The 24,756-nt window shown below is 53.9% G+C and overlaps 10 protein-coding genes across 10 annotated transcripts; 4 read left to right on the top strand and 6 right to left on the bottom strand.

Moving 5' to 3' along the window:
• Nucleotides 1–144: 144 nt before the first annotated feature.
• Nucleotides 145–1,969, bottom strand: GUITHDRAFT_109415 (hypothetical protein; the record flags this gene model as incomplete). The annotated part of the gene is made up of 7 exons (XM_005831563.1): nt 145–291; nt 344–466; nt 523–1,526; nt 1,577–1,676; nt 1,726–1,762; nt 1,815–1,869; nt 1,921–1,969. 7 exons carry the CDS (start codon nt 1,967–1,969, stop codon nt 145–147), a joined length of 1,515 nt encoding a protein of 504 aa, XP_005831620.1.
• A 1,470-nt stretch (nt 1,970–3,439) lies between these two features.
• On the top strand, nt 3,440–4,508 carry GUITHDRAFT_109414 (hypothetical protein; the record flags this gene model as incomplete). The annotated part of the gene is made up of 3 exons (XM_005831562.1): nt 3,440–3,500; nt 3,589–3,672; nt 4,303–4,508. The coding sequence occupies 3 exons, from the start codon at nt 3,440–3,442 to the stop codon at nt 4,506–4,508; spliced, it is 351 nt and encodes a 116-aa protein (XP_005831619.1).
• An 892-nt stretch (nt 4,509–5,400) lies between these two features.
• On the bottom strand, nt 5,401–5,930 carry GUITHDRAFT_109413 (hypothetical protein; the record flags this gene model as incomplete). The annotated part of the gene is made up of 2 exons (XM_005831561.1): nt 5,401–5,433; nt 5,496–5,930. 2 exons carry the CDS (start codon nt 5,928–5,930, stop codon nt 5,401–5,403), a joined length of 468 nt encoding a protein of 155 aa, XP_005831618.1.
• A 1,295-nt stretch (nt 5,931–7,225) lies between these two features.
• On the top strand, nt 7,226–9,342 carry GUITHDRAFT_109412 (hypothetical protein; the record flags this gene model as incomplete). Its single annotated transcript, XM_005831560.1, has 13 exons — nt 7,226–7,337; nt 7,390–7,519; nt 7,570–7,806; nt 7,985–8,033; nt 8,086–8,163; nt 8,208–8,432; nt 8,553–8,618; nt 8,670–8,699; nt 8,750–8,832; nt 8,929–9,019; nt 9,064–9,097; nt 9,148–9,242; nt 9,289–9,342. 13 exons carry the CDS (start codon nt 7,226–7,228, stop codon nt 9,340–9,342), a joined length of 1,284 nt encoding a protein of 427 aa, XP_005831617.1.
• Nucleotides 9,330–10,232, bottom strand: GUITHDRAFT_152930 (hypothetical protein). The gene is given in 2 exon segments (XM_005831559.1): nt 9,330–9,949; nt 9,969–10,232. The coding sequence occupies 2 exon segments, from the start codon at nt 10,080–10,082 to the stop codon at nt 9,461–9,463; spliced, it is 603 nt and encodes a 200-aa protein (XP_005831616.1). The 5' UTR covers nt 10,083–10,232; the 3' UTR covers nt 9,330–9,460.
• A 2,078-nt stretch (nt 10,233–12,310) lies between these two features.
• GUITHDRAFT_109410 (hypothetical protein) lies at nt 12,311–13,873 on the top strand (the record flags this gene model as incomplete). Its single annotated transcript, XM_005831558.1, has 8 exons — nt 12,311–12,681; nt 12,732–12,983; nt 13,032–13,116; nt 13,167–13,259; nt 13,316–13,375; nt 13,425–13,445; nt 13,640–13,708; nt 13,754–13,873. 8 exons carry the CDS (start codon nt 12,311–12,313, stop codon nt 13,871–13,873), a joined length of 1,071 nt encoding a protein of 356 aa, XP_005831615.1.
• A 201-nt stretch (nt 13,874–14,074) lies between these two features.
• GUITHDRAFT_59672 (hypothetical protein) lies at nt 14,075–14,251 on the bottom strand (the record flags this gene model as incomplete). Its single annotated transcript, XM_005831557.1, has 1 exon — nt 14,075–14,251. A coding segment is annotated over one exon (177 nt), but the record flags the coding sequence as incomplete, so codon positions are not given.
• Nucleotides 14,252–19,023: 4,772 nt separating this feature from the next.
• On the bottom strand, nt 19,024–19,557 carry GUITHDRAFT_139572 (hypothetical protein; the record flags this gene model as incomplete). The annotated part of the gene is made up of 4 exons (XM_005831556.1): nt 19,024–19,100; nt 19,165–19,310; nt 19,377–19,416; nt 19,470–19,557. 4 exons carry the CDS (start codon nt 19,555–19,557, stop codon nt 19,024–19,026), a joined length of 351 nt encoding a protein of 116 aa, XP_005831613.1.
• Nucleotides 19,558–21,552: 1,995 nt separating this feature from the next.
• GUITHDRAFT_139571 (hypothetical protein) lies at nt 21,553–22,881 on the top strand (the record flags this gene model as incomplete). Its single annotated transcript, XM_005831555.1, has 8 exons — nt 21,553–21,592; nt 21,663–21,968; nt 22,131–22,201; nt 22,261–22,329; nt 22,382–22,451; nt 22,504–22,583; nt 22,625–22,693; nt 22,837–22,881. 8 exons carry the CDS (start codon nt 21,553–21,555, stop codon nt 22,879–22,881), a joined length of 750 nt encoding a protein of 249 aa, XP_005831612.1.
• Nucleotides 22,882–22,976: 95 nt separating this feature from the next.
• GUITHDRAFT_152929 (hypothetical protein) lies at nt 22,977–24,502 on the bottom strand (the record flags this gene model as incomplete). Its single annotated transcript, XM_005831554.1, has 7 exons — nt 22,977–23,079; nt 23,127–23,198; nt 23,250–23,449; nt 23,498–23,608; nt 23,660–23,741; nt 23,821–24,108; nt 24,170–24,502. 7 exons carry the CDS (start codon nt 24,497–24,499, stop codon nt 23,032–23,034), a joined length of 1,131 nt encoding a protein of 376 aa, XP_005831611.1. The 3' UTR covers nt 22,977–23,031.
• Between the last annotated feature and the right edge of the window lie 254 nt (nt 24,503–24,756).

The following is a 24,756-nucleotide window of genomic DNA, read 5'->3' as shown; positions in this document are numbered from 1 at the left end:
TCGGCATTCATATGAAATTGATAGCAGCAAAGTAGGACCAAGGGAGGTAGAGGAGCTTAATGCGTTACCCGAAGGGTAAGAGGGAGGGGGTTTAAAAGACATCCATGGTCAAAGAGACTATGTGGAGGATCAGCACAACTGTCGTCAGAAAACATCGTAGCTCCCATTCGCCCTCTTCAGCTGCTCCGCATACGCCACTACCGGTGCAAGTTGCGTCTGCGAGAGGTCTGCGAGCTTCCACAAAATCTCCCTTCCCTGCTCCGTCTGCTTCATGTTCGAAATCTTGAGCTTCTGCCATGCTCATTGTCAGCTCCTCTCCTCCCTCGTCCTCTCCTCTCTCTACCTCCACGTCCATTTGGTAAGTGTCCAGCATCTGGTGGGCCGACATGTCCCCTAGGCAGTGCTGAGTAACAGGGCGCATGCACGCGTTGGTGCTCCTGAGGGCATCAAATTCATCGATCGAGACCTGCACAGAATCGTGTTAGCTGCAGGGGGAGGCGGGGGGGGAGCAGGAGGACGCACCCGCCGCAGACAGAAAGCCGCTGCTCGCACGTTGCCCGACCAGTCGTGATCCCACGTGTTGGTGATACAAGCCAGAGCAGACTTGAACTCTTTGCCAACCACGTGGTGAATCCGTTCGAAGCGGATCATGGGCTTGCCCGAGTTAGGGGAGATGGAGAAGAAGATCAGGTCCATGACCCGGCACAGCCACTCGAACTCGCTGGTCAACAGCGGCAGCTCATGGCGGGCAAGACGCGCGAGGACTTCCTCCTTGTGCGTCCCAAAGATGCGAGAGACCGAGTTGTTGATCTGCAAGCTTGCCCTCTCTTCCTGCACCTTGCGCCACTTGAGCTTCAGGTACCCAACGTCCTCGTTGAGGTCCCACATCTGATCTTGGTAATCCTCGAAACCTTCGAATCCGCTGGGGATCGGCCTTGCCTGAGCCTCGTTGGTCGCAAGGAGCCGGTCGGCAGTATTGCGCTTGCTCTGCATGTGCCTCTGAACGATCTCGATGGCAGTCAGCCCGACACGGAGAATGTTCTGGAAGTAAAGCGGAAGGTCTTCGAAGATCCTCAGGATCGCTACAGGGTCATGTCCCCACTCCCAGCACCTTCGGATGGGCCCATACGCCCAGCCTAACCTCCCGAAGTCAACATGAAAGGTGTTGTCCAGCTCGTCTCCGAAGATCAGCTTGCCGTTCCTGAAGGGTAGCGGACGGTCTGCGACAGCCACCAAGTGGTCGACACACTGGGGCTGCTTACCGAGCTTGCAGCACCTGGAGCAAGGACGATTTGCATCGCATCGAGCCTTGGCTATCCTGCAAGGCTCGCATGCCGTGCTCGTGCAGAGCCTGTCTGAGACTTTTCTGCTCTTGCGTGCAGTCAACTGGCAGAGCTCCGGGACACCGTCTTCCACGCAGCGGGCACAAGGCTTTGACCAATCACACTTGAGCTTCGATTTCCTGCAACGATCGCAAGCCTTGTTGAGCCTGGTCAGGGAATCCACCTTTTCTGCGGCATCAGACCCTGAGCAAACACATCCATGTCACGGATTGCTGACAGAAAAGGGGCATGACCTTCAGTCAGACTTCGAGCACTGGCTGGAAGGGAAGAAGCCCCTTGTAATTGATCAAAGGCTAAACCATGCCAGGAATTGCTCGAGTCGTGTGGCCCCATCTATCAAGAACATGTGAACAACACAGCAGACTTAAACACCTTCAAATACCTCTACAGTACTGAACTGTTCGAGACGGCTGATTTGCCTATGGAACCCAATAACATCAGCCCATTTGGAAGAGCCAAACATCTACTCACATGTAGTTCGCTTCATCATACCCACCAGACAATCTGTTATTAGTTGAACCATGGCCTGAAAAATTGTCAGAACAGAAGAACCCAACGCAACAATGGTTGCAGTCACCAGCGGCTATGGGATCTTGAGTGGACCCGACGCGATTGGAGTTATCCATGCAGATACTCCCTTTGTTAATCCTGCAATGATATGGTTATCCCCCTTGTAGCAGATGGCTGGTGCATGTCGTTGAAGTTGTTTCCTTCTTGTCAAGACATGCATGTCTGTCTAGGAGGATGAAAAACATCTCACAAGGCATTCGCTCCAACTAAGTCTGATCCCGTCCAATGAAAATCACCATCTCCCTCCAAAACTCACTCATTTTACTTCCTCCATGCAGTTCCTCTCCCCTGCCCTCTGTCCTTGTGTCCTCCCCCCATCCTCTGCCTCTAACAGTCGCCATCCCCGTCTCCACTCGGCGGAAATGGTGTGAGGGAGGTCCTAGGAAGTCCTAGGAAGGGTACAGCAAAAATCTTTTGTCATCATATTACGATCCCAGTACAGTGGTACGTACAGTACTGGTACAGATCTTTTCTTAACTTTGAGTAAAGATGTGTACCTGTGAGCACAGTACATATCACGTCACACCGCTTTACATCCTCGTCCGACCTGCTTGTCGTGTACCTTGGTCTCTCCCTCTGACTGACAACATGACGCGTTGCGATGTTGAAAGCTTCCCTGTCGTGTACTCAATGAGGGCAATGGCTCTGATATGCTGAATGATATCATCTTCTTACAGTAGTATACATCAAGTTCACGCACTGATCAAATTCACGCAGCAATAGACCTCCTGATGACGAACTGTTCTGGTCCGGAGCTTTTGAGAGCAGCACGCTCGTGACGATGACGGGTCTTAGAGTGCAAAGAATGAATCTCTTCAAACAAGCTTGATCTCGATCCATGGCATCGGCGCCGGTAACCGGGCAGGCCAATGCGACACAGCAGCAGTCACACCAGGACGGTCACGCTGCGCCGGGCGCCGGACTTGAACCGTTGAGCTGGAACTGCCACCGTGAACGGCAGCGCCGTCAGATGAGCGTCCTGTAGGAACAAGAGCGGCAGGCTCAGCCTCCAGGACAAAGATGGACATCGTGTCGCTCCGTCGTCGACGAAGGTGGTGAAGAGTCACGCAGAGTGCTCCATTGCCAACTTGGCCCGGATGTACGGGAAGAGCAGCTCACATCCGTTCACCCAGTGACTCCCGTCCTTCCCTCCCCTCCCCGTCGCCCCAAGAAGTCTGACAAGAAGTGGACCCAAGACAGGAAGCAGCGCCACAAGCTCTCCTGCAGGAACAAGAGCAGGCTCAGCCTCCAGGACAAGATGGACATCGTGTCGCTCTTCTACAGTCCGATGCCGCCGTCGATGACGAAGACGACGCAGGTGGAGGAGGGAGGCAGAGCAGGTAAGCTCTAAGTCTATATGTCTAATCGTATGTTTGTAATGAAAAGTTGAAGTTGTGTTGTACACACAACAAACCAGCAATCACTGCTGGGTTTACTAGAATACAGCGAGCACGACAGGGTCAGTGACTGCTGTCGGCCAGGGAGGGTGTGAGTCCGATCTGAAAACGTTGACATGGATTCGAGACATGTGGATGCTCGCGCTTGACCAGCAGTCTAGGTACGACGGGGCGTGCTTGCCTAGACTCTGTGAGTCACAAAAAAAGGTGCAAATTCAATGCAGTGCAATTTGTAGGGAGGATAGAGACGGTATGCTGAAGAGGAAGGCAAACGATAGTGAAGGGATTGATCGTTGAGGGCTCCGAGGCTCCGAGCATCTTGAGAGCTGGGCAGAGATCAAGAAGCCCCTTCGCCGACTCCGGTGAGAACAGGAGAAGAGATATCAAACAGCACTGATATTTAAATCTACAAACACGATCATGATTGTAGATCCTTCTGAAAAGCATGACTCTGTGACAGTGATGTTATTTTTCGGAAGATAAGATTTTTGGTAGTATCTACCTATTACTGGATTTGAAACAGTTCATTTATAATTCGAAGTTCAACCTTTATCGTATGCTTTGTTTTTATTACTACCCCAACCGTCACGCCGTTGAACGACGGTGAGCAGGCCCGGGCCGGCCTGCAGGGCGCGCGGCGCGGCCCGGGCCCGTGGCGGCCACCCGGCCACTGGCTTCACTGAAGTTACGGTTGGCAACCGTTCAAGGCTTCCCCCGTGACCTGAGTCAGACGGTGCCACGACCCGGCCCGGCATTACTCAGTCCAGAGAGTATCCATATAACCTCAATGCCCCCCTTCTTTACTCAAAGTTAAGCTAAAAATCAGTACGAGTACCATACTTGAGAGGCCGCAGTGAGTGTTGTTTTACCTTTTAAAAGTCTCGTTTTATAGATGTGTTTACTACAGGCAAGAATCCGTGATCACAGTCCCCCCCACCACCACCACCCCCCGCCACCCCGTCTCCCCAAGAAGTCTGACAAGTGGACCCAAGACAGGAAGCAGCGCCACAAGCTCTCCTGCAGGAACAAGAGCAGGCTCAGCCTCCAGGACAAGATGGACATCGTGTCGCTCTTCTACAGTCCGATGCCGCCGTCATCGTCGACGACGCAGGTGGTCACGCAGAGCTCCATCGCCAAGATGTACGGGAAGAGCCGCTCCGCCATCTGCAAGGTCCTCAAGTTACAATCAATTCACTAGAGGACGAATGTAGGATATTGGACGAGATTTAAGTTCCCAGGCAAGAAACTGAATCTGTCAGGAAGCTATCAGAGCAAGCATGACTTGATCAAACGGGGAGGACTATGTGTATCTCGAGTCTCAGGGATGTTGGAATCGAGGAGAGTTTTTCAAAGCATAGCAGGATCGGTTCATTTGCACTTGCCCTGCTTCATGCAGACCACTTTTGAAGTATCGGGTATGCATTACCATGGATCTTTCGTGAACAGCTTTGCTCCAGGATCCAAGGATCAGGGCTTGGATCTCTGAGCAACATGAGCAAGAAGTCCTTTTTTCACTTTACCTCTGTAAATTCTTGAAAGTTGCATGTTCAAAGTAGTTGAGCAAATCATGGATATTGATTGACAGATCAAGTTGTCCAAGGTTGATATTGGACGTCCTCGTCCCCCTTTGCTTCATTACAAGATCACACCTGAATTGTATGAATTGACGCATTCGCATTGTCAAAAGCAAGAGGACACGCCATGGAGGCTTGACAATTTTTGGGAGTTATAAGACGCCTTTACCAGATTTGTCATTTAGTCTCTTAAACCAGTGCTCTCATTGCATTTATCCCAGCGTTTTACAAGCTCAACACGAGGAACATGCAAATGTGCACATATGACGACATTACTGAGACGGGATCAGGACTGCAAATTCAAGATAACGATTCATATGTCAAATAATACAAAAATATTTGAAAGCAGAGGATCTCAAAAGCTTCTCGATTTGATCAAGGTTCTTGTCCATTCAGATGCGAATAACTGGCTCCTCAGATACATTCTTGTACTCTTCGCAACTATAACTTTTCATTACAAACATATGATTAGATCTACAGACTTAGAGTCTACCCGCTCTGCCTCCCTCCTCTCCCTCATCCTCTTTCCTTGGTGCTCACATTCAGCATCTGTGCTCGTCACATAGTTTACCCCCCATACAGCCCAGTACCCTCCCCCCCCCTCCGACGACCCGCCCGCTTCCACAAAGCTCCTTCGCGTCCGCAGAAGACTCCTCCTCCCCTCCCTCTCTCTTTATGCTCGGCATCTTCGCCTCCCGCAAGGCCTGGGTCCCCGCCCACCGCTCTCTTCCCGTGTCACCGGCCGTTAACACCTTTTGGAGCAAGGCCTCTACCTGCTTCGACTTGAGGACCTTGCAGATGGCGGAGCGGCTCTTCCCGTACATCTTGGCGATGGAGCTCTGCGTGACCACCTGCGTCGTCGACGATGACGGCGGCATCGGACTGTAGAAGAGCGACACGATGTCCATCTTGTCCTGGAGGCTGAGCCTGCTCTTGTTCCTGCAGGAGAGCTTGTGGCGCTGCTTCCTGTCTTGGGTCCACTTGTCAGACTTCTTGGGGCGACGGGGAGGGGAGGGAGGGACGGGAGCAGCGTGAACGGAGTTCATGGAGCAGACCAGGCAGTCGTCCTCGCACGAGCAGCATTTAACGCATGCCAACATGGCCGGGTGATGGTCATTGGAGTTCCCGGAGCACACATAAAGGGAGCTCGAGGTTTGGACATGACTTATTATTTTAGCCAAATGCAATAAAAATTGATTTTTTCCTGAGAATTTTATATTAAAGGGGGGCGGGATGGGGAGGGAGGGGGAGGGAGTGAGGAGGAAGGGGGGGTCATCTTCAGTTTCTTTTTTGAAGTTGACCGGGCGGGAGAGAAGTACAGTGCCCTCTCAGAATCAGGGGTCAAGCAAAAAAATTACTGGTCACCCCGCCCACCCCTCCCTCGCCCCCCTCCCACCCCTTGAGAGCCTCAGACATGTGTGCAGTAAAAAAAGAGTTCGTTCCAGGCCTCAGAAAGTCAGTGGGCAGGTTTCCATATCACAGTGTAGTAAAATGAACTTGAGCCGCTGGTTTGGTTCGGTCTCTGCCTGAGTGACCGTTGTTGGTTTTTAGTGGCAGTTGATATGCGCTGCCGCTCAGTTGTTAAGTGAAGGTATCAGTTAAGTTTGGGGGACAGCAGTCGGCATTATAAGGCCCTTGGTTCTCGCTGTCTGGTGACTCTCCTGATTTTCCTACGGTGCTGATTTTGAACCTAACTTTTGAACTTTGACCACCGTACTGTCAACGATCGGATCACGGTACGGTACAAATTGTACACTGATTGTTCTCGATTGTTCTCGTACTGAATTTTAACTTACCTTTGAGTAAAGAAGTACAATTGACTCTCCGTGACAAGACGGTCGCTGATGAGTGTGTCCGACACCGTGAACCGTTGAACGCCGCCGTGAGGGCCGCTGGGACCGGCCGCCGGCTAGTTCAATGAGTCAGCCGGGCCCGCCGGGCACGTGCACTGCGCCACTGCGGCAACCGCGGCTGAGTCTGACCGGGTCGGACTCCGGGAGGCCCCTCACGCACTGCGTTCACTCCGGCCCGGGGTTGGAACTTTTCAACTTTGAAAAGCTTGCAGCGGTCAGAGCAGCAGCCCCAGAAGCTGAGCGACGTCAACCTCCTGCCTCCTCCGCCACCACTGTCCCCTCAGTCCCCCTCCTCCCGGGCATCCGAGGCTTCCTACCTAAGTTTCTCCTCCTCTTGCGGCTCGGCCTTCGAGCCGCCTGCTCGGTGCCACCGAGTGAAACTTTCGTTGTTGCGGAAAGGTTGCTGAAATTTCAAACCGTGGTCGTACAGATCGCAGACGATGACGGTCATGAAGGTTGCGAACTGAAGCTCGAAGAGGACGCAGGGGATGGCTGAGACGGAGCTGGACTCATCTAGCTTCTCCAGGAGGATCACGCCATGGAGGAGTGGCCCACCTGGAGTCCACGTGACACGGAGCAGCGAGCTCAACGTGCTCGATTGTGATTCTTCTGCCCTTGACTGATCAGCAACGTGATTGACAGGAACTGAAAGTGGAGAATGCTCAATTGGTCGAGAAGCTCAAGAGAGAAGAGAAGATGAAAGACTCTGCATTGCAAGCTTGCCTGCTTGCCCGGCAGGCAAAGCAGGCGGCAGAGGAGGAGGCATCGAGGCTTGCATCCCGGTTGTCCTACGTGTCACTTTGGGCAACATGATGATGATAGATCGTTCCAGACTTCAGGATGCGGAGAGGACGAGGCTCAAGGACACAACTGCGGAAGCACGTGGGCTGCAGGAAGAGATTCTCAGGCTGAGAGCAGCTTTGCATGACGCGGAAAATTCCGTCGTTCAAGTGTCAGAGGACCTGAGGAAAGCCCAGGAGGCAGGGAAAGAGATAAAGAACAAGTTTTTGGATCAGTTCGATGAGCTCCAGCAGGAATGCACAAGGATCCTTGTCGAGAGCCACGGCAGGTGGTTGCTGAAAATTGCCCGGGAGGTGGTGCGAAATGACTCGGTGTGTGAAAAGGCAGAAAGAGATGGAGGGAAGATATCAAGTTTTAGAGCAGACCTCACGAGATCAGCAGTGAGTATTTGACATGATCGCCTTTCAGTTTTTCCCTCATCCTCGCTCTGAACGCTGCCGTGAAAGAGAGAGAATCGACGGACTTCTGGTTGAGAACGAAGCCCTGCGGTTGGCGGTGCCCTGATGTCTGTTGTCTCTTGCTGCCCTCAAGCTTGCCCCCCCACCAGGCTTCCAAGTTTGCAGATGCAGATTCCAAGCTCCTCGCTCAACTCGAGTCTGCAGAGAGTCGATGCATGATGCTTGAGGTGCATGCGAGAGTTCGGTGTCCTAGGCTGATGGCAAGGGGCAGGCAATGCAGATAGTGCAGGAGATCAACAACAGCATTCCATCGCCAAGAGAGAGGAAAGACGTCGTCAAGGCAACTCTAGACAGCGTGAAAAAAGCCAAAGGCAAGGCGACTTATCTGCTACCGCTGCTGACGTCCATGGAAGAAGTCTGCAAGGCTGACGCGTCAGTGCAATGTGACCTCAGCGTCGAAACACGCCAGAAGGAAATTGACGAACTGCGTCAGATGGTGACGGGGGCGGAGTGGGAAGGAGCCAGGGGGGGCGGGGAGGGGGGCGGAGGTGTGATGGGTGCGTTGTATCAGTGTGGGGACAGCGATAGCTCGTTCTCATGCTCCTATGTAATCAAGGTGAAGAAAGCTCAGGCTGAGCGAGACGATGCTACATGGGAGATCGAGCGGCTGGTCCAAGACAAAGTGTGTGCCGCCGACTAGCCGCGAAAACGAGCTGCTCACTTATTTCTGCAGAAGAACATCTCCCGTTCGTTCGAGACTCAAGTGAATCTCATCTCCTGCTCCCCCCATTCTATGACTGACGGGAGACGGAGATCCGGGAGCTGAGGAGGAGCCTGCAGCAGAGCGCCAACGATCATGGTGGGTTCATCATGAGCAAGGGATGCCTGCTCATGTCGTGATCCCAGAGAGCTTGCGAAGTGAGAAGGAGGCGGCGCAACGCAGGCAATCAAGGCGCAGAGAGCAGAGAGGAAATGCGCTGACTGCATTCCAGGTGCGTGCGGCTGGAGGCAGAGAACCAAGATCTCCGGCTCTCGCTTGCCGACGAGAGCAAGAAGAACGCCAACGTCCAGTTGAAGAAGGAGGTCTCGCGTCCTTGTTCGCTGCAGCTTCTCACCTTGCGTTGCAGCTGAAAGCAGCAGAGAAGCAGCTGCAGGGAGCACGTGTGCTCGCACCATCGACGGGTCTTGTTTATCTTGACCGCTGTTCTCAGGTGCAGAGATCGAGCAGCTGAAGGCGAAGGCGAATAAAGCAACCTCTCTCAATCACAAGCTTCTTCCTCACCTTATCGTGCTAATGGCAGAGGAGGTGAAATTGATGCACTACAGTGACAAGCTGATGGTGATCTTGCAAGGTGAAGAACGGGAAACCTTTGGATGTGCTGCACAAGAGCGATTATCTGAAGTGAAGTTTATGTAGAAGCGAAACTTGAACTAATTTCAAAACTCACACAAAAAGATAAGACGGTCAAGAATATTGTACACTGACAGAGAAATGTCACATCCTCACGGGAAACGTCGATTTGCTCAGGGTTTGAAGTTGCTGTCCAACCAGCACTTCTTCTTGTTCAGAGCCTGGACTGCCGTGGTGGCGAGGAAACCCAAGGAGGAAGCAAGACCGCCGAAGAGCACAGAGACGAGGGGAGATACAGCCGTCTTCATTTCGAGGAAGGCGAGGAAAGGAGATGCGCCCAAGAAGGCGTCAGTGAAGACAAGACCAGCCGTAGCTCCTCCGATAGCAATGGAAAGGCCGATGTCCGACCGGACGTTCACGAACGAGTTCTTGTCCACAGCCGACATGATGGGGCTCAGGTTCTGTCGCATGAGGCGCATTCCCAGAAAGAAGGCCATGGTGCACACAATGCCGACTGAAGTGAAGGACTGGTACAGCCCAACCCCGACAGCTTTGAAGATATTCATCGCCACCTGCCATGACAGGCCAGAGAAGAACGCGGCTCCACCGAGCAAGGACGCGACCTGAAACTCCCGGGAAAGATCGACGTCTCCTCTCACGACCTTCTTCAGACCCTCCCACAGCATGTGTCCTACGATCACTCCAAAGAAGTTGCCAAAGCCCAGGAGGCTGCAGAAAAGGAGCGAGTTTGTTGCCACTCCAGCATTGCTCGCCATGATGGATGCCAACTGCCATCCTGCTCCGGCGGGGAAAACGCGAGAGATCATTACTTCCATGCTGGTAGCCATCCTGTTCAAAAAGATGTTGTCTTTGAGAGGTTGCGCCGATGTCGCACAACGCAGGGAGCTTGCCCCATGCACGCAAGTCTTCGAGCGCAGGGATGGGGTCTGCAGAGCAAGAGCTGCTCTCCCAGTCACGGGAACGTGGAATGCCAAGGATTGATTCACTGACACCGCCAAGAAGGCAGAAAGAAGAAAGAGAAAGGAAGCTTTCAAAGCCATATCAGAACTTCGATGGTAGGAAGGGGGTTTGAATCTTTGATCAATCAAGGGATAAGGTTGAGTTGCCTCCTTTGGAACTTGTCGACAAGTAGAACTTGAAACACAGGAACGGTAACAACAAGACAAACTAGTCTGCTCTTATGATCTTTGTGTTGCGTACGTAGCCTCTACCAACTCCTCACACTCTGTGCAGTTCCATGCCACGATTCTTTCGATCTTATATGGGTCCTCACCCCACCCCCAGCCCCCGATCCCGTTTCGAGTACCCCTCTGTACATGGACCCTACCTTAGAAACATTGTTTCTTGTGATACCCCATGTATTCGACCTGTGTTCATTAGTGACCCACAAAGATAGGTAGTACCCCTTATTCATGGTATTTTGTCATAGCTGATTGTTTTTGTAGACCTCAAGGGTAGGTACCCTCACCCCCAGGATTGAACCCGACTTCGGAGACTTTTCATGTTGTGACCCCAGTACCCTGAATTTGATACTACCCCACCTACCTGCTTGCTGAACAATTATTTATACCCTCACCCTGCTCTTTACAGGTTTCGATCTCAAAACTTCCTTTCAACCCCTTCATTCCGACTACCCACCCCATTTGTATTCCACCCCCTTGAATCCACTCAAATCATACCACCCGTTCGGTTTTAAGGCTCTCATCGAGGACCCCACCCTCAATAAACTTCCGCCCCATTTTAATTTCCACAAAGACATGAAGCTAGGTGCGGGAAATGGCGGGTGGGTACTTAGTACCCTACCCACACAAAGAAAATTCTCTGACCACCCACCATGTGAATTGACTCGGAAGGACCCCCTTTGGTACCAGTCCATTAGGATGCACTTACCACACCCTACCCCCTTGATTGGCGATGTGCCACTCTTCTTCATTGCGTCCCTCCGAACATCAGAGCCCAAGGACTACCCTTTTCTTGGTACCACCCCATAGACCCCACCTCTCTTTTGTGCTTCACCCCACCATAGAAAACAAATGGAAATTAGGTGAAAAGGGGAGTACTTTACAATACCCCACCCATATCACAGAACAATTTGTACAACCCCCGTGTATTTCATGGAACCCACCTTCATGAGGCGGGCCAACCCAACCCTTGAGGCTACCTAGCCTTAAGTACCCCCACCACCCCTTCGATCACCTTCCACCCGCGTCGGGTTCTAGAAACGCGATGGTTAAAAATGAATTTTACAGCTAAATCCTTTTACAGCAGTAGTAAACGAAAAACAGAGGTTCCTTCATCCCCCTCATTCTCCTCCGGGCCTCCGGCTCTGAAACTCCGATAGGACTCCGGAAGTGCTACGTAACTGAGACCAGACTGTTTATTCGGAGGGCGGGCGGCGCCGGGTCCATAGCTAGGAAGCAAATCATGACAGCATCGAATCGCAGTCGGGCAGGGAGGAAGGGCCAGGAAGCGAGTCGGAGGGCGAGGGGAGAGGAAAGATAGGAAGATGATGACAGAGAGGAGGGAGAGGAGTAGCAACAGGACAAGGACGAAGGGGCAGGAAGCGAGGGAAGAGATGATACTCAGGATGATGAGGATAATGATAAACAACCATGGCGAATCTCCTTTACCATGTAACTTCATTGACCGTCAGAGATTGTTCCATGATTCATGGTATAACGAAAGAAAGATATATGACGAATAGAGCAACACGATGTTGAGGGAATTAGCGTGTTTTTCGAAGATTAGACCCCCAAACCACACACTCTCCCTCTGTGTCGACCTCGATCTCAAACGTAACCTGGAACCTAACCTCGACGATGAACGTCCCCGTCGCCACATCCACCTACTTTAACACCAACACTGGCATCACTGGCATCCCTTTCTCATGTCTTGTCCCCTGTAGGGATCCGCGCTAGCACGCGAACGGCTGGTCTTGACTACTGACGTAACAGCACCTGGCAGGTCGTCGTGGGGATGTTTTGACACGAGACCGCTCGCTCATGGTCGAATCGCCTCCGCTGCAACTGAGAGATCAGCGCTGGTATCGGTCAAGTCGCCCCTTGCTCCTCCTTTGCTCCGCCTTGCTGTTGGCCACCATCGGTATCCTGGGTCCCCCCGGGCCTGAGTCGCTCCGGTCGAGGTCTCCGGTGCATGAGACAGTGGTGGAGTGCAGGACAGATCCAGACTGCATCCCGAGCCTCAAGGAGCTGGTGACGAGAGCAGCGCAGCGATGCGCGAGGGAAGCAAGCTGTGTGTGCAACTGGAATGAGGACGCCAAAGGGTGTTTCATGAAGGAGATCGACAAGCACCCGGACCTCCTGAAGGAGGCGAAGGCGCTGGAGAAGCTCATCGTGGAGAGGGAGGAGATCAGGTCTGAAGGCTCTTGGCCGTAGGATGTGCTGCTGACCCCCGACGTGGCAGAGAGCAGAAGCAAGCCTTGAGGAGGAAGCTGCAGGGGGAACAAGCGAAGATCGCGTCCCTGATCGACAGGGGCAAGCGCAACATCCAGCTGCACGACTTCAAAGACGCTGAGAAGGACGCGAGGAGGGCGATCACGGTGAACAAGCTCGTGAAGAAGCTTAATCGGGCCGCCGGCCTGCACAGCTGGCCATCCATCCGGCGGCAGGACGTGAAGATCAATCGGTTTGTGGGGCAGCTACAAGATGCAAGGAGGTGAAGGAGGAGCGTGCGGGCAGACGTTGGTAAGTCAGGGCTGAACAGGGGGCTGAGGAGGAGGAGGAACAACGACAACGTTCGGCATGAGATCAAGGAGCTCTCCTCCAGCATCCATCGCATCTCCAACGAGGTCCACCACAGCACAAGGCTCGAGCCCCCGGGAGCTGAAGTTCGCAGCAGGTGCGGCAGGTTGGCTCCTACGTGGTGGATGCGACAGCGCGAGAGACGAAGGAGAAGCAGGCGAGAGAGACGAAGAGGGACCTGCGAGCGCTGGTGAGGAGCAGGAATGTGGAGGTTCCCTCCTGTTGTCTCATGCTCCCTTCCGCCAGGTTCAGAAGATCTCTGGAATAGTCAGCAGCATGCGCAAAAGGAAGGAGTCGATGGAAGAGGTACAGCGACACTCCGATGCTGTGCTGAGCTGACGCTCCTTGCTCTCAGGCTTCTTCCTTGAATGCTACTGTAATCACTCGCGATCCCCCCTCCATCCTCTCTCCCCCTCAATCTTCCCTTTCCTCCTCCTCTCCTCCTCCTCCTCCTCCTCCTCCTCCTCCTCCTCCTCCTCCTCCTCCTGTTTCCCCTTTCTCTCACTCCTTGTCTCTCACTCTTCATCTCCATGCTGCTCCAATGTCATGAGAACGTGACATGTGCCGCAGGAGAAGAGGTTTGCCGACGCCATCGCTGAGGGGGAGAAGGCAGTCGCGCTCAACGACCATCACCATGCGGTCAGCCGCCTCTTGTCCTTCCCCTTTCTGAGACTCGCACGACAGGAGCAGTTCTTGCACGAGGCCCAGCAGCTCCACCTCCGACTGATGGAGCAGAAAAATCTTCCGTCCTCCTCCCCCTGCCGGGCTTGCGACGCTCTTGCCCAAACCATCCAGCGATCATGAAGACGCTCTCCTGCCCTTGCTTCATTTCTTCTCCCTCCTCCTCTTCGCCTCCCTCCCTCTAGCTCCTCCATGGCTCATCCTCCGTCCCATCAGCTCCCTGTCACCCCAGGCCCTCACCCCCTTGCCCACCAACTCTTCCTCCTCCACCACCACCTTCCTCTTCTCCGCGTCCTCCACCAACATGCGGAGGGCCGCGCTTGAAGATCTTTTCAGCGTCGACGCAGACCCGACGACGATAAGCAGTTTCTTGGCACGGGTGAGGGCAACGTTGAGCCTCCTCCTGTCTGCCAGGAAGCCGCATCCTCCTCCGCCGTTGGATCGCACGCAGGAGCACAAGACGACGTCGCTCTCCGACCCCTGGAAGCTGTCAACAGTGTAGACTCCCGTCCTCCTGTTCATCCCCTTCCTCCTCAGACTGTCGTAGATCGCCTCCACCTGCGCAGAGTAGAAGGTTATGACGGAGACGTCCCTGCCCAGTACAAGCTGGAGTTGTCCCTGGAGCTGCTGCAGGATGTGACAGACGAGCATCGCCTCCCTCCTGTTGCTGTAGCTCCTGTCGGTAGCGAGAGCAGGGCCGGAAGAAAGAGCTCCCGCCTCCTCCTGCCCCTTGACGTCCACGAAGCAGTAGCACTGCCGCAGCCATGGGATCGGCTGGAGATTGACGGAGGGCTGCCCGGACCTGCTCTTCATGCTCTTGACTCTGTTCTCGTAGAACTCGCGGATGGGGAACTCAGCGATAGCGTCCGGCATTCTCCTCTGCTCGTTCAGGAGCACGTAGGGCTGACCGCCGTCCATCAGTCTTGACATGGCCGGCGTCGACCATGCGATGGTCTTCTTGTCCTGTAAGACATGCAGGAAGTGAGGCGAGGAGGAAGAGGAGGAAAGATCGAGGTCGGTGGAAGCTAAGTCAGAGGAGGAGCAAGAAGGTAGCAGGAGAGCAGGAGGATGAGAGGTGAAGTGGGCATGGAGGTGACGGCATCAGAGGCAGGAGCTGGAAGAGTACCTGGCTGAAAACAAGAGCAGGGAGCTGGGCAGGGTCACCGACCAGCAGCGCAAGTCGTGGATTAAGAGAACTCATAGCCACCAGCAACTCCCCTGGCAACCAAATGTTGGTATGACCAGGATAATGGGGGGGTGGGGGGGGGGTGGGAGACAAGGCAGGAGGAGGCAGGAGGAGGCAGGAGGAGGCAGGAGGAGGCAGGAGGAGGCAGGAGGAGGTGAAAGTGCACTAGGAAGGCAGGTGCGCGAGAATCAGAAAATTTCAACTTTCTCTCCTTCCTTACCGTCCAGAGCTTGCGATGCCTCGTCCACCTAAAGCAACATCATAAGTCCTCCCTCCCCCAACCTCCTCTCACTCCTTCCTGCCCTCTGCTCCCTGAGACACCCGCCCACCCCCCCCCCCTTGCTCCAACGGACTCACAATCAAGATGTCGACTGGCAAGCTCCTCCCAAGCCTGGACGAGCCCGAGCTGATGAGAGTCGAGAAGATGAGAGATGAGTTTCTCAGCCTCTCGCTCGCTATGTTGTCGACCACCTTCCTATCCCGCTCCAGACTTCTCAGCTTGCTCTCCACCTCCTCCAGCAGAGAGTCGAGCAGGTTGCTTTCCATCCCTTGCAACCTCCCGTTCGTCTCTATCTGCTCAACTTCGCCCAACAGCTTGCTGAAGAAAGGTTCGATCTCCGTCTTCCAGCTGATTGGAAACCAGCGCTGGTACCTCGCGACGATCTGCTGCCCATCAGTACCAGCAGCTGCTCCTCACCTCCCGCCTGTTTCTCTTACCTCCTCCACTCGCCTGACCACATCAGACTTGGAGCTTCCCCGCAGGTCTCGCCGCAGGAGGCAGACGTGCTGCACCAGCGAGCTCAACTGAGTTCCGCAGTGAACCTCCTCGATCCTGAGGTGTGCGCCGGCCCTGCTCGAGCTCCACTCCTCCCCACCTTCATCCTCCCCGTCAGTTCACCGCGTCCCTCCGCGACCCAGCGCAGCTTACTTGTCAAGTCAAAGATCCTCTCCTCCACCCCGTGCAGCGTGACACACGTGGGGGGGTCGAGCCCTCCTCCCTGCGACAGGATCCCCTCCAGCATCACGAGCACTGCCTTGTTGGTCGCTGCAGAAACGAGGATCCTGGGCCTCCGCTCCTTCCCGTCTCCCCCGGCCCTGACGTGCCCGGCAAGGGCTCTGAGCAAGGATAGGATCAACTTCGTCTTTCCCGTCCCTGGTGGCCCATGGACGAGCTGGTCCACCGAAAACAGTAACTTCACCGCCTCCATCAAGTTGCTCACCTGCAGCCGCTGGGTCCCACTCGCCCTATGGAAGCCGGGGGGCTCTGCGGGCAAGGTGAGTCGAGCATGACTAGAGGCCAAGGAAGTCGCTGACCTCTCGCTTTCTTCGAGACGATGGGATCGGAGTGGACTGACTCCATGAACTTCAAGAAGGCTTCCCGCTGAGCCGGGTACAGCCCCGCCAGCTCATCCGCGTACAAGGTTTCCAACGGGCCGCGTGCTGAAGTGGCCGAGGCTTCCTCCGCCTTGCTGCGCCCCGACTTGAGCTTCTGAAGGGCAGAACAAGGCACGGCGTCGCTGGGTTCGCTGCAGGAACTCTCCTCGTCCTCGCTGGAGGACAAGAAGCGGATGTACTCAGCAGAAGGCGCCCCCTGGCAACAGAGTCTAGTGAGAGGCAAAGACCGCCCAAGGAGTGTCATAGCACCATCATGCTTGTCAAGAGGGGGAACTTGACGTGTTTGGAGCAGCAGGCGTAGATTCGCGTCTGGCTGATCACTGAGCAAAGACAGAAGGCTCGCAGGTGAGAGCTGGGGGCGATGTCCTGTAAAGTCTTCGAATTCTTCTTGTGAACCCACAGGGGAATGGAATCACCCTTAGTATCCCTAGAAGAAGAGTCCGCCAGGGCAGCGAAGAACTCCGAAACCTTGGACTTCCCTGACTTTTCTTGACATTTACAGGTGAGCAGGAAAATTGTCCCGGACTTCAGCTGTGCCTGTCGAAGAAGAATGAACATCAGAAGAGACAGTATGCGATTGCAGTCGAGTCCGAGCCAGACCTTCCTCATGCGAAACTCGGGAGATGGCTGGAACTTCTTGGTTTGACGGAGATCGAACTCCACTCTGATGAGATGCTTCGTGCGCAAGGAAGCGACTGGAGGGCAAGAGAAAATGAGAGATGGGAGAGAATAGATGTAAGGGGGGATTTCCAGCCCCCCAAACATGCTCCAAACCTTTGTGAGGGTGATCGTCGAAACTCAACTCGAAGTCTGCTTGCCGCCTTCCAACTGATTGCAACGACTGCAGCAACATCGCCCTCGTTTCCTCTACCACAAACTCAAGGTTCCCAACAAGGTACTCCCTGCGAAGCAGCACCGTGAGAGGCAGACTATCTAAGATAGCCAGGAATGCTACCTCTTGTCCTCATAACTTCTAGTCTGCGCCGCCGGCATTTGCCTCAACCCAATAGATTCTCGTGGAGCACTCAGATCGGATCGACTCCAACCGAGCAAGAGCTTGTAATAATCATCCTTCCACTTCCACTCATCGTCTCGTGTCGACTCGTCTTCGGATGCTGGCTCTGCTGGAGCCTGCGACGACAAAGTTCATTCAATGCATTCGTTGAATCCAATCAATGGTTCTTCTGTGTTCACCTTCCTTTCAAAAGGTTTTTGCACAAACGTAGTCGTCTCTTCTCCTTCATTGTAACTTGTTGTTTCGACGTTGGAATGGAGGAAATCCTCTATCCTGGCTGCAACGACGTTGCTTTTTGACATCCTTTGCTGAATGCATCTTCCCATCAAAGAGAGTCGATATTCCTGATATTGTCCTTTCAGGGACTCTTTTTCGTTGACGAAATACGGAAACTCCATCCCTGCTGGAGTCTTGTCCTTATGAGTAGACTGTAGTCAGGGAAGGACGGAAGAATGAAAGATGGAATGAGGGTGGAGGTGGAGAAACAATGCTGAAGAGCAGCATGTGAGAGGTGGATCGATGCTGACCAACCTGTGTATCTGTCGATTGAGGCCTTGGACGGAAGCAGTCCAGCTGATAATTGAGCTCAACCGCCTTCCTCTTCCTACCCTTCATCGGAACCTCTTTGTTGTCCTCCCCTTTGCCTTCCTCGATGCCCTCATAATTTTTGCCCTCCTCCTCATTGTCGTCATCGTCGTCGTCATCAGCAGCAGTAGCATCCCCTTCCTCCTCCTCCTCCTCCTCCTCCTCCTCCTCCTCCTCCTCCTCCTCCTCCTCCTCCTCCTCCTCCTCCTCCTCCCCCGAAAAGCACCACACTGCTCCATAATCCGCCTCCATTTCCCGGCAAACCCTGAAACCACCCCCTCTCACTCTCACCCCTGTTTTGTATGGCTACGAGGGGGTGACCGGACCTCCTCCTAACGAGAGCACCCGGGCCACGAGGAGCCTACAAACTCAACTCACTGTGGCAAGTTCACTGTCGTACTGCCGGGAGGATGACGACGATGGGCAGCAACATCGCAGAAGGAGCTAGTGGCCTTCAAGAGGTGATCCTGCTAGAGGAACAACTGCTCCAGCACTCCTCCGAACTCCGAGTGAGGCCGCAGTGCCTGCAGCGGCAGCGGACACTGCCTCGAGTCAGTCTGTAATGGGGGTGCTACGGTAGAAGGGCGTCATATTGTGATCTCACGAGTCATGGAGTAATCTCAAGGACATTCACACTGCAACCTTCAGGTTATCATCACGGTGGCACCAACATCATGGTAGGCCGGGCGAGGAAACATGTAAGTTGCTGTCAACCATGTCCGCAACTGGCAGGGACTCAGGATCATGCCGCAGCAACAGAACTTCAAGTCGGTTATTCGGATTTCTGTATATGAAGCCTTCAATGCAATAAAGCGTCTTGCCAGGAAAGTCTGGATGAAGGGCTGCTAAGGAACGTATTGGATTCACTTGGGTGAAATCAGCGATGGTTCACTTGAGGACATGTACTTTTGAAATGCACAATTTCATGCTTGATCATTCCTTCAAAGGGATATAGAGATTTTCGTTACCCCGGGGGAACGCCCGTCACGTCAAAGGCGGTGCGGATTGAACTTGAATGCTATCTTCAGCTCTCCGCTATCTTCGGCATTCAGTGGCATGATGCCAAACATCTTCTTCGTTGAGTGAATTTCTTCAGTTAGAGAAGGGAGTGAGGTCACGTGAAAGAGCATACACCACGAGAGCGTTTGAGGCATATAGATATATAGAACCTGTTCAGACGCAAACAGCTACATCTTCACACTAGTGTCTCTTTTCTTGAGTCTTAGGAGGCACCGTATGAGAAGAGTGGCACTCCGATGCTCGCAGCCGAGTACCCATCTGAGATCGGGGTCTCGCCCCCGTTGAAGCCGGAGGTACCGATCCCTCCCCCATAACGAGTGTCGATGTTGACCTCAGTCGTTCTGTATGGGTCGCTGGCACTGCGAAAATTTCACACATCACCGCAAGCCAACAAACGAGGGAGGAGAGGGGCATGGTTGACTCACGGGGCATTGTAGCTGTCCACAATCCAGAAGCCCTCCTGGCCTAAAGCAAGCAAGTCAGACAAGCGTCAGCAAGAGATAAGATCGTCTTCTTACTGGGAATGCCATCGAAGGTAATGCCATCGGCGCGGGTGTAGCCTGAGGAGAGCATGGGAGTCATGGGAATGAGCTGAAGCAACAGCATTTCGCAGCGGCGGCTTCGAATCGGCAACCTTTCGTGAAAAGGCAAAACCTCTGAGGGCGTCTAAAATTGACCAGCCTGATCGTCATAGTAGCATAGTACCATGCGGTACTAAAAGATATTTTTGCGGTACTGTATTTTGTACTCATTCTTCGAACCTCGGTTGGTATTCATGGTACAAATTCCGGAACTCACATACTAAGTGAATCACGATGGTACAAGCCACTCACTGAACTGGCAATTGCCGGTACAGTGACTTCCAGTCCAAGATTCAATCTCGAGATTTGTCTCTGTCAACTTTCAAGTTTCGTCACCGTGAGTACCGTACTACTAGGCTAGCCCGGCGTGCCGGCGGCGGGGGGGGGCGGTCAGGTGTCATGCGGAACTTTACCGGGGGAGCCGCTTCCGGCACACATCCCGGCCTGCTGCATTCCCGGTCGTACGTTTCCGAGACTCAGACGGTCCGACAGCCTGTCAGCATCAGGCTGGCCGCTGCCCGCCAGTGGCACGGCGGCCGCCCGGCGGCCGGGCCCCCCCCCGCCCGGCGGCCCCGGCGCCGGGCTGTGGCAGCCTTGAACAGAGAGTCAGGCAAGGGGCCCGGGCCGCTGGGCCAGGCCCGGCCGGCGCCCCCCCGCCGGATCACCGGACCGGGGTCCGAGCCTGTGACCCCGCGGCGGGCTGTCCGATCCAGGACCGTCCGACTGTTCGGAACGGTTCAGTGCCAGTGTTGATAATCATGAACTGCCATGATCGGATGCCGGGCCTACCAGTAGTCATTATGGCCGGGCCAGTGACTGACCCGGGGCGCCGCCATGCCGCACGGCACTGCGGGACTGCACCATGGGCCGCTCATTAATACCGTAGTACCGGTCAGCGAGTCAGCGGCTTGAAGCCGGGTGCGGCAACTGAAGCGGGGCCTCGCGGGGGCCCCCGGCGCGCGCCGCGCCGGACCCGGGCGCGCGGACCGGGTAGCGAGCCTCCCGGGCCTGGCAAGGCCCCCCGGGCCGCCAGACGGAACTTCCGAAGCCTTTTTAACTTCAAACTCGGCCCGGAACTCCGCAATCTGGCAGTGCTGGCCCTGGCAGTGGGCCCCGCGACGATGAATGGTCCGGCCCGGTCAGGCACTGCACACAGCCTGTACGGCACGGTAGACAGATCTTGACCGTCCGACCGTGGGACTGTTGAGTGCCAGTGACTCTTCTCAGTGACCCGGAGTGGGGCCCCGAGACGGTCCGATCCCGGCCGCCCGCGCACTCGAGGCCGCCAGACTCCGGGCCACTGCAGTCACGACAGTGCCGGCAGAGTGGAGACCACCCCCTGATGGCCCTCCCTTTCACTGGGTGACTCATGCAGTACCCTACCCCCCGGTCAATGAGGCATTCCGACAATTGATTCTACACCCCTGCCTGAGATGAAAGCTTCGGACCCCACCCACCCTATGCTAGGACATCATGGCTGTTCGTCCATGGCGTTGATTGGGTCAAATGCGGTTCTACGGTAGTACATTGTATGGTGTGATAGTCGCATGAGATCAGGGCGTAGATATCACCGTCACCACGATCGACATGTCATGCTCAGCTTGAATCTACCACAACAGCCAATCCATCTCCTGCGGTCTTTGTTAACCCTCCACTTTCCCGCTTCCCGTAGCAATATGTTTAATGGCCAGCGCAGATTCCCTCTTCCTACATCACCTTTCCGTGTCATGAGTTCTCGCAATTGCAGCTGTCGTTATCAGTGGCTTGCTCTGACTCTCAATACCCCTCACCTCCTGTTGCATCATATTGCTCGCAAAGTCTAGATGTACCAAGGGATTTCAACTCGATTAACTCCGCAGTCTGCACGATCGTAACTCACTGTCATTTTATTTGAGTCTTTAGCTTCGAATTGAACCCGTTCGACAGCCATGTCGACTCGTTTTGTACGGCACTGACATTCGTAACGTGGTGCAGAAATGTATTCCTACCAACCAGCTGATTCATCATGATATCTCAAGGAATGGCGCTCAATCTAAAACTCTACCTCGTCGTCCTTTGCGGTGAGATTTGATCGGAGACACTGTTGCGATGAATGTGATGAATGCATCTCTGATACGTCTTGCTGAACAGCTGCATTCTTTCCTCAAGGCAGCGCTCAGAACGCATCTGCTGGACTGAAGTGTCGAGGACAAGCTCTAGACAATGGGAAACTTCCTGCCATGATCCAGAAGGGCTCATGGAAGGACAAGTCGACTGAGCTCGCCTGTGCTTCACCTACAGACTTCTGTGTGCAGTATACAGCAACGATCGGAGGGAAATCGTACACCACCGGGGGGTGTCTCCTGGAGCTCATCGGCGCGGTCAACATCTCCGTTACATGTCCGTACGTGGGTGCGCTTTTCAGGAAGAAGATCCCCTTCATGGGTCAAGGAGCAGGTGTTGATTCCGAAGTTTTCTGCTGCAACACAACCAGGCACAATCGTTGGCATGCGAGCCACGAGTGTTCTGACCTGTTGTGAAACAGCTGCAACCAATGCGTCGGTTTCAAGAAGCTTGCTCAAGCTCCGACCGTAGATCCTTCGCTCACCATGACTTCAGCACGGAGACAGTTGGATGTTGAGGTTCCCTTTGAGGACCGCAGAGCAGGCACTACCTTTCAGTGTGCGAAGGTGATCATCGATTGAACACAAAGAGAAAGATTTGCGAAGGTCCTGAGATTTTGGTGTAGGGTACCACATTGCAGGATTGTACAGTCACACCTCTAGCATGCCTGCAGGTCTTCAACGGATCAACAGCGGTCATTCATTAATTCATCCATATTCTTTCAATGAGTTTGAATCGTTTATCAGACTCCAGCGGGTTGCTACGACGGAACTTTGAACCTGACATGCAACGGACTAAAGACCCAAGTGACCTCAGGTGAAGTTTGACTTCTTGGTCTAAACGTATTTTTGGTCACCGTCTATGGCAGGTAATTACAGCGGCATGACAGTCTCATGCTGCAATACCTCTCTGTGTACCGGGACTGGCACGAGCTCTTCTTCTACATCGGTATTCCCTTGGACTTGTCGATCTTGTCTGAACCCTCTCAGAGCACAAACACGTCTGCATCCTCAACTACAAGCGTCAAAGACGTGTACATCTGCAAGAATCCGGTGAAGGTTGTTAGATTGACTGGTCGATGGTAACTGTGAGCAGCTGCGGGAAATCACCCCACTTTCGACTTTCACGTTGATTATTCTCATCTTAGTGTGTCTGGTGGTATGTGTTTGATTGGTTTTTCTTCTCCTTGATTTCCTTCCAGACTATCGCGGTAGGCGGTGCCATCGACTGGTTTCGTCGTGAGTAGTCAGCAACTGTGTCGTTTGACCACTCATTGGTTGCGTCATTGTACTGGGTCATTTGATGACATATGAACTACATCGCACAAAGAAATGCAAAATTCCAAAAGTTGGAATGTACTGGTGCGTTCAATAAAAATTTCAGAGAGATCCTATCCTTAAACTTGGCAAGCATAAACGGCCATGACCGTGTTATCTCCGTACATCTGGCAACATGTCAAACTACTCCCGTTATTCATGACAGAGTCTTTACCTGGCACTGGGGTCGCCCGTTCACAGGTGAGAAGACAAAACTGTTCTGGTTGGCCCAAACTCCGACAGGGCTCTGAAGATCAAAGGTAAGGAAGGAGGAATATGCACGTAAGAACATTCTCACCTCGTGCTGCTCGAAGGCAAGAGTGGCCCTGAAGTTAGTGCAAAGACCTCCCTTGGCATTGCGGTTGATCTCCTCCCAAGTAGGTCTATCCTTGAACATTCTCTGAAGGGCAACGTAGTCGCTCTCCTGCCAGCTTGCACGAGGATTGTACACGTTGCAATCTGGGGGGAAGTTGTCGGAGTTCCCAATAAGCTTGGAACCTGAATCACAAGTAAGTCGTGATTCATGTACATGTTTGCTGGATTTACGTTTGAAGCAAACACCCTTGTAAGTCATTCCGCCAATCTTTTCACAGAGCTGGTTGAGAGAAGGTCCGAGAGGTCCGTTAGGTCCCTGAGGACCACGAGGTCCAACACGTCCTACAGGCCGAAGTCAACACAAAGGTCCAGGCATGGAAAGGTCTTCTGTACCTTCAGGTCCTACGGGACCACGAGGGCCCGGAGGTCCAATAGCACCAGTGATTCCCTGAGGTCCCTGCTCTCCAGGAGGTCCCTGAAATACGAATGAACATCAGAGCACGCCCACAACCCCCAGAGCTAATGAGAGTGCGAGATCTAAAATCCGAGCTTACCGTGGCTCCTTGAGGTCCAGGAGGTCCAGTGTCTCCTGGAGCTCCAGGCTTGCCTGGGAGACCATTGCTTCCTGGCTTTCCTGGAACACCCGGAGGACCGGGGGGGCCAGGCTGGGTCTTGAGATCAGAGATAACTCTCTTGTACTGCTTGGCCTTCTCGTAGAGCTTGTCCTTGACCTTCTCAACAGCCTCTTCCATGCGTTCCTTGTAGCTGGCAATCATGTCATCTTGCTTCTCCATGAGGTCGTCAGCCTTCTCATTCTGTCTCTTAATGCGCTTGATCATGCGCTGCAAAACACAAAAACAATCACATCACTTGTAGCTGGGTTCCCGAGAAGTGCCCTCTCACCTTGATCTCGCGCATCTGCCTCTCACAGCGCTTGCAGACTGGAGCCTTCTTTGGCCTTGGTCCCACAGTGATCACAGTTGGTGCAGGAGGGGATGGGGCTGGAAGAGGCACGGGAAGCTGGAAAGACAGGGGAATGCCTTGGGGTGCTGGGGCACCGGTTTGCATGGTCCCTGCTACCGAGAACTCTGGGAGCTGCTGCATGCGTGCAGGCTGCACGTACTCTTGAAGGAGTGCTGCATGCTCATCTTCTCTTACTTGGAGGGTCACAACGGCCACGAGGAGGAGCGCCATCGCCCCTCCAACGCCCGCCATCAGTCGCCATCGCGCCATCCTGCCCGCGCGGCTCTCCGCGTCTACGCGTCTCTTCGCCCCCAGGCCCGCCCCACCTTGATGCCCCCACCTCACCCCCGAATCGCTCAGTCGATATCCTGTAGAAAGTACCGGTGGTCCAATTGTTGGTGGACCGTAGGAGGAATTCGGTCAGTACCGGAGGCAGTTCTGTATAGTACCATATTGAAACTAGTTGTATTATACTGTTTGGTTTCATAGTACAATTTATATTTACTTATATATTTGTATCTGTATAC

This window comes from Guillardia theta (assembly GCF_000315625.1).
Source record: "Guillardia theta CCMP2712 unplaced genomic scaffold GUITHscaffold_39, whole genome shotgun sequence".
NCBI classification, from domain to species: domain Eukaryota; class Cryptophyceae; order Pyrenomonadales; family Geminigeraceae; genus Guillardia; species Guillardia theta.
Note: the sequence above shows the minus strand (reverse complement) of the source record. Positions and strands in the feature narration are given on the sequence as shown.